The 5,774-nt window shown below is 63.9% G+C and overlaps 2 protein-coding genes across 2 annotated transcripts in view; one reads left to right on the plus strand and one right to left on the minus strand.

Moving 5' to 3' along the window:
* The first annotated feature begins 426 nt into the window (after window positions 1-426).
* Window positions 427-2,966, plus strand: EMIHUDRAFT_440344 (hypothetical protein). Its single transcript, XM_005789846.1, has 7 exons — window positions 427-1,119; window positions 1,194-1,231; window positions 1,336-1,491; window positions 1,570-2,109; window positions 2,179-2,372; window positions 2,443-2,556; window positions 2,764-2,966. The coding sequence occupies exons 1-4, from the start codon at window positions 441-443 to the stop codon at window positions 1,894-1,896; spliced, it is 1,200 nt and encodes a 399-aa protein (XP_005789903.1). The 5' UTR covers window positions 427-440; the 3' UTR covers window positions 1,897-2,109; window positions 2,179-2,372; window positions 2,443-2,556; window positions 2,764-2,966.
* A 548-nt stretch (window positions 2,967-3,514) lies between these two features.
* Window positions 3,515-5,774, minus strand: part of EMIHUDRAFT_467017 (hypothetical protein) — a gene marked incomplete at both ends in the record, with an annotated part of 3,933 nt that continues 1,673 nt past the window's right edge. The window contains 5 exons of the mRNA XM_005789847.1: window positions 3,515-3,831; window positions 4,191-4,323; window positions 4,381-4,548; window positions 4,703-4,852; window positions 5,094-5,135. Of these exons, the coding sequence (XP_005789904.1) occupies window positions 3,515-3,831; window positions 4,191-4,323; window positions 4,381-4,548; window positions 4,703-4,852; window positions 5,094-5,135 (810 nt within the window). The remainder of the gene's footprint in view (window positions 3,832-4,190; window positions 4,324-4,380; window positions 4,549-4,702; window positions 4,853-5,093; window positions 5,136-5,774) is intronic.

Below are 5,774 nucleotides of genomic sequence, written 5' to 3' on the forward strand. Positions count from 1 at the left end.
GAGAAGCCGCGAGAGCAAGGAATCGGCAGGCGGCGGCGGCGTCGGAGTGATGAAAGCACACTCCGATGGTTTCCGCATATCCTCGCGCGTGAACAGGGCTCCAGGCCCCAAATGACGTGTGAGTGTTAGAGTTGTTTGGTATTGCTAAAAATCTCTCTCTCTCTCAGAGGTGAAAGAAGCAACATCAAAGAGCCTTGTCAAGACTCAAGAGAGAACTCCCTCTCCGCGCCCAGTGTCAGAAACCCCAATTCTTTGCCCAATGCGTCTGTGAGACAGAATTTTAAACACACACACACACACACACACACACACACACACACACACACACACACACACACACACACACACACACACACACACACACACACACACACACACACACACGTAACTTCTTTTCAGCGCGAATTCTTTTTTTCAGCGCTTCGACTGCACACGGCTTCATGACGGCTCGCACGCGCAACATTCTCAAGTACTGCGTGCTGACGGCATCGACCATCGGCCCGGGCAGCGTGGCGATGTGCGCAAAGGCGGGCGCCGACTACGGCCACCGGCTTGTCTGGTGCGTCGCCGTCGCCGTCGCCGTAGCGTGGTCGTTGCAGCACGCGGCGGGGAGGCTCACGATCGAGGGAAAGCGCTCGCTTGGGCAGGCTATCCGGGATCTCTCGCCCAGTGGCGCAAAGGCGGTTGCGAGGCATGCCCTCACCCTGTTTGTGCTCGCGGGGAGCGTGGCGTACGAGTGCAACATCTTCTCGGGCGTCGCGTCCGGCGTCGAGCTGCTGACGGACGAGAGCGCCATCCGGATCGCCTTCCTGTGGCTCAACGGGCCGCTCTGCTGCGCCCTCCTCCTCGCCGGGTCCACGGACGCCGTCTCGGCAGCGCTGGGCGTGGTGGCGTTCATGCTCGCCGTGCTCTTTGGCGCGGTCGTGGCGGCGTGTGGCCTGCAGCCTGGCTTCGTCAGCGGCCTGGTGCCCTCCTTCCCGCCCAAGTCGGTGCCCGACGCCCTGGGACTGATGGGCACGACGGCGGTGCCGCTCAACCTCCTGCTCGGCTCCGCCATCGCCAAGGGCGGCACTGTGGCGGCGATGCGCGAGGGCGTCGCCGCCGCGTCGCTGCTGACGGGTATCTTCTCTCGCTGCTCGTCCCTCTGGCCGCTGCCACCTCGCAGTCCGTTTTGAGCTCTGTTTCGTGTGCAGGCCTTCTCTCGCTGCTCATCCTCGCCGCCGGCGCAGAGGCGAGCCCGACGTTTGCCCCGGGCAATCTCGGGCAATCTCGGGCAATCTCGGGCAATCTCGGGCAATCTCGGGTAAGCTCGGGTATCTCTCGGGCAATCTAAAGGCGAGCCCGACGTTTGCTCCGGTGCACCTGGCGGACGAGACGGCGAGCTTCGAGCTCCGCCATTTGGCAGAAGTGCTGCAGCGCATCGGCGGCAGCGCCGGCGTCTCGTGCTTCGCGGTCGGGCTGTACGGCGCCGGAATCTCGTCGGCACTCACGGCGCCGCTCGGCTCGGCCCTCGCCGCGGCCGAGGAAACCGCTGCTCTCTCTCTTCACACGCCTGCAGGGTGTGAACAGGTGCCGCTCGGCTCGGCGCTCGCGGTGGAGGACTTGCTGGGCTGGAGGGCCACGCCGCAGCCTGGAGAGAAGAGAGGCGAGTCGAGCAAGGGTAGTAGAAGCACAGTAAGCAGCTCCTCCGCGCTCCAAGAACGGAACCCCTTCTCTCACGCCCAAGCGACCCAGGACGAGGCGTTGCTTAGATCCACACCCCCTAGGGACCGGGGCGAGGGAAGAGACTATCGTTACTATCGAGAGACAACTACTTACCGGCACACCGCCTATAGTATACTTAGACACACACACACACACACCGCTCACCCACGCGCACTGGGCCTTGCACTTTGAATGCCGTGGGGCTCCTGTCGTCAGACGTGGAGACGCGAGGGCTTCCCCCCCCCCCTTGCCCCACCACCTCGTGTGTGTGGAGAAGTTTACCTTACCTTACCTTACCTTACTATAGGCGCGTCGTGGGCGACGGGCGGCCGCGCGTGCCTGCAGTGCGCCATCGTCTTGCTCGGGATGGTACCGTCGCTGCTGCGGCTGCCGACGATGGGGGTGGTCCTCGGCTCGCCTCGCAACTCGGCTCCTAAAAAAGAAGTACTGTACGAGCGCGTGCTTCTCTGATAGGTGATCCTCGCCGCGCAGATCGTCAACGGGCGGCTGCTCCCCTCGTTCTGGTGTCCCTGCGCGCCCCGAGAAGACCCGCGAGACGACGCCCCGGGAGATTACGGGAGATTAGGCTCCTGCTCCCCTTCGTCTCGGCGAGCCTCGCTATCTGCCTCAACGACCGGGGCATCATGGGCGCCGCGCTTCCGGCGGCGGCGGGCCTCCTCCCGGCCCATTGCGCCGAGCCTGTTCGCCAATTAATACATGAATCGACTACCTCAGCAGGCGGGCCTCCTCCCGACCCTTGCGCCGAGCCTCGCCGCGTCCTTCTTCCTCGCGAGCATGGTCCTGTTTGGCCGGTCTGCAGACGACGGCGATTCGGACCTGGAGCAAGGGGAGGCGCCCCGCGAAGCCCGAGTAGTGCTGTATAGTAGAGTAGGCGCGACCTTCACTCCAGAAGACGTCTGGCACCTATCCCACGCCCCCAAGCGACTAGTGATAGAAGCCCCCCCCCCCCCCCCCCCCGCGCGCCCGAGCGCACGCGGAGGTGACTGTGTGTGTGGAGACACGCGCCTTGGGTTACCCCACCTCTCTTACTCACCTTAGGCCGTCACCTCCCTCGTCCCCGCCGCGGGGGCGACCGTCGCCGGCTTGGCCGCCGTCGCCGTGCTAGTGCGGCGCGCGCGCCGTGGGGCGTGGTGAGCACTAACGTACCCCACCAAAGTGGTGCCTTGATGCCTCGGACCCTCGATCGGACCCAATCCATGCGTAAAAGCTAGCAGCTGCGCAAAAAGAGAGCGTTAGTTGGCTGAAAGAAAGAGAGGCGAGGAGCCCGACCCCCCGAGCTCGTCGGTTGGTGAGAAAAGAAAGAAAGAGCTGGGCCATCGCGCCCGCGTGCCGTGTCGGCGTGCCGCGATGAGAGCGAGACCGATGTCCACACACACACACACAACACACACACCGCTCACCCACGCGCACTGGGGCCTTGCACTTTCAATGCCGTGGGGCTCCTGTCGTCTAGACGTGGAGACGCGAGGAAGGCCCGCCCCCTTGCCCCACCACCTCGTGTGTGTGGTGGAGAAGTTTACCTTATCCATTACCTTACCTTACCTTACCTTACCTTACATCCACAGCCAGTCCAGTGTCATGCACCCGGTGCGAGATAGAGCTCTAGGGGTGTGGATGCTGAGTTGACGGAAACGGGACGCGACCCACCTCGCCACAGACGGTCCCGCGCCTCGCCGCTACGGGGTGTGGAGGGTGAGTTGACCAGGGGTTGTGCGCTGGGCCCTCGGCTTGGGCACCGCTTGGTAGTTGGTCCCTTGCCCCCCGTTGCTAATCTCGCCGCGCTGGGGGCTCAAGGTGACGTCCGCGCCTCCTGCCACTCTCGAATCGTCCGGCGCAAGTTGTGGTTCGGGATCAAGATGCTATGCTCGAGCTCGCCGCCGGTCAGCGGGCTCGTCGACTTGGTCGCGAGCCAGCGCTCGATCGCCGACCGCTCATACGACTGCCCATCGGCCGCCACGACTGGCTCGACCATGACCTCGGTTGTGATCGGGCAGATGAAGTCGGCCGGCGGCTCCTCCTCCTCCTTCGCAACCGGCGCCTCTGCAGCCGACGGCGAGCCGCCCTCGGTCGCAGCGACAAGCGTCCGCTTCTCCACCACCGTACTCGCTGGAGCCGAGCAGGAGGGCCCGGCGCACAACCCCTGGTCAACTCACCCCCTCCACATCTCCCGTACGGCTCTCTGTGCATAGAAAACAACAGCGGCCGCGCGTCACCGACCTCTGTGAGCTGTGTATGCCCAGACATGCGCATCATAGCATCGTGCATATGGAGTTGTCGGAATGATACAACACAAGTCGTACAACGAGCTGCACAACAATACATCAAATCGTACAGATGGAGCATGACAAGCGACACAGGTGACGAAGAAGTTTGCCTTTTCAGGGAGACAGCGCTGCGCGACGGCGCTGCTGCAACGCTGAAGAGCTGCAGCATGCAACCCGTGTGTCGCAGGCCGCGCCTCCCACCCTGGTCGGAAGCGGCGAGGCAGCGGGGGCGTCCCGTCCCGGCCGGCGTCGCCTCGATCGGCAACGCCGCTTCGGCGTCCTGGGGGCTGCACGCCGCGAGGTGCGAAGGGGTGGTGGCTCCGCGTCTCCCTACCTAGAACAAGGGAGCACAAACGCGCGCGGGGCCCGTCGAAGGGCCTCAAAAGAGGACCGTGAGCGCGACGCCGAGAGGGATCAGCACGAGGCCCAGGACGAGGAGAGCCGAGGAGATAATGGAGAAGGGCGAGGCGCGCCGGTCGGGGAAGAGCTTGAAATAGGCCCAGCAGGGGAAAGCGAAGGCGATCGTCGAGCCGCACACGGACCCGATCAGGTCAACGACCTAGTTAATTAGTGCAAGGCATGGTGAGCTCCTCCCCACGCACACAATGGTGGTGTGGCTAGGGAGACCTCTCGCACATCAGTCCACGTCGTAAGACTAAGACTGGGTCGTGGTGGGGTGTGTGTGGGGCGGGGGGGGGAGAGGTCGTCTCGACCTTGCCGATGTCGTCCAGAACAAGCCCGATCAGGGTGGTGAAGGCGATGAAGCCGAGGGTGATCGCGACGCGGAGGCGCTGCGTCTCGAACTTGCTGCCGAACGAGTAGGTGCGCAGGCGGAGGAGCTCGCGCTGAATGCGGCTCCGGTCCTGCCGCGTCGCCAGCACACATCTCGGCGTCAGGGTCTTGAAGATACGGCAGCTCGTGTGCTACCTTAGCGTATTCGAGGCCGCGTGTGGCTATACGAGGGCTACGAACACAGCGCGAGCAGCGTTGAACGCGGTTCGTGAGATCCCACGTTTGCTGGCCAGAATACTTCGGACCCGCTTTCGCATCTAAGTGGCCCCGCTCCTCCGGGAGAGCCACGGACTTGCGGGTGAGGGACGACACCAGAGTCGTGTCCTTGGACTCAATCTCGCCGACGGACCCCGCCTAATACATGTATTAGTCAGGAGATCGCCGTCACCACACCTCAACAAGTGGTTGCCCTGTCCTCGCCGATTGACCCCGCCTGGGTGTGTATGTTAGGCAGGTGATCACCGTCGATGAGGTGTGTGGCGCCCCTGCACGCGCCGACGGACTCTTGCCTGGTCCTGCAGGCAGGCCACGTTCGGGCAGCAGCAGCGGCCAAAGGTGGCCAAGGCGGAGTCCATGGCGTTGCGCGTGGCTGCCACGGGCGCGGCGGGGTCAGGGGGGGGGGGGGGTCAGGGGGGGGGGGGGGGGGCCACAAGGCCCCCAAGGGTTTGGATGGGGCCCTAGGGGGGGGGGTGGGTGGGGGGGACAAGGGAAAAATGGTGTGGGCGGGGCCCCCCCCCCAAACCCCTTTTTGGGGTAGAAAAAAATGACACCAAGGTTCACCCCCACTCGGGCGATTCCAAAGGGCCCCTTTTCCCCCTTTGGCCCCCCCCTGGAGGGAAGGCCCTCCCCCTAAAAAAAGGGGGGCTCCCCCTGGCCCAAAAAAAGCCCCCCTTTTTTCCGATACCCCCCAACAATTTTTGACGCCCCCCCTTCCCCAAAGGTTTTGTACCCCCAAACGGGGAAAATCACGTAAAGGTTCTTCCCGAGCCCAAA

Source organism: Emiliania huxleyi (assembly GCF_000372725.1).
Source record: "Emiliania huxleyi CCMP1516 chromosome Unknown EMIHUscaffold_124, whole genome shotgun sequence".
Lineage (NCBI taxonomy): Eukaryota > Haptophyta > Isochrysidales > Noelaerhabdaceae > Emiliania > Emiliania huxleyi.

Excerpts from the sequence above, each read along its gene's own strand:
- EMIHUDRAFT_440344 (XM_005789846.1), top strand. The coding sequence starts at position 441 with ATGACGGCTCGCACGCGCAACATTCTCAAGTACTGCGTGCTGACGGCA. Across the intron at positions 1,120-1,193 it reads CGCCGCGTCGCTGCTGACGG|GCCTTCTCTCGCTGCTCATC; the intron begins GTATCTTCTCTC and ends TTTCGTGTGCAG. Across the intron at positions 1,492-1,569 it reads GAATCTCGTCGGCACTCACG|GTGCCGCTCGGCTCGGCGCT; the intron begins GCGCCGCTCGGC and ends GGGTGTGAACAG.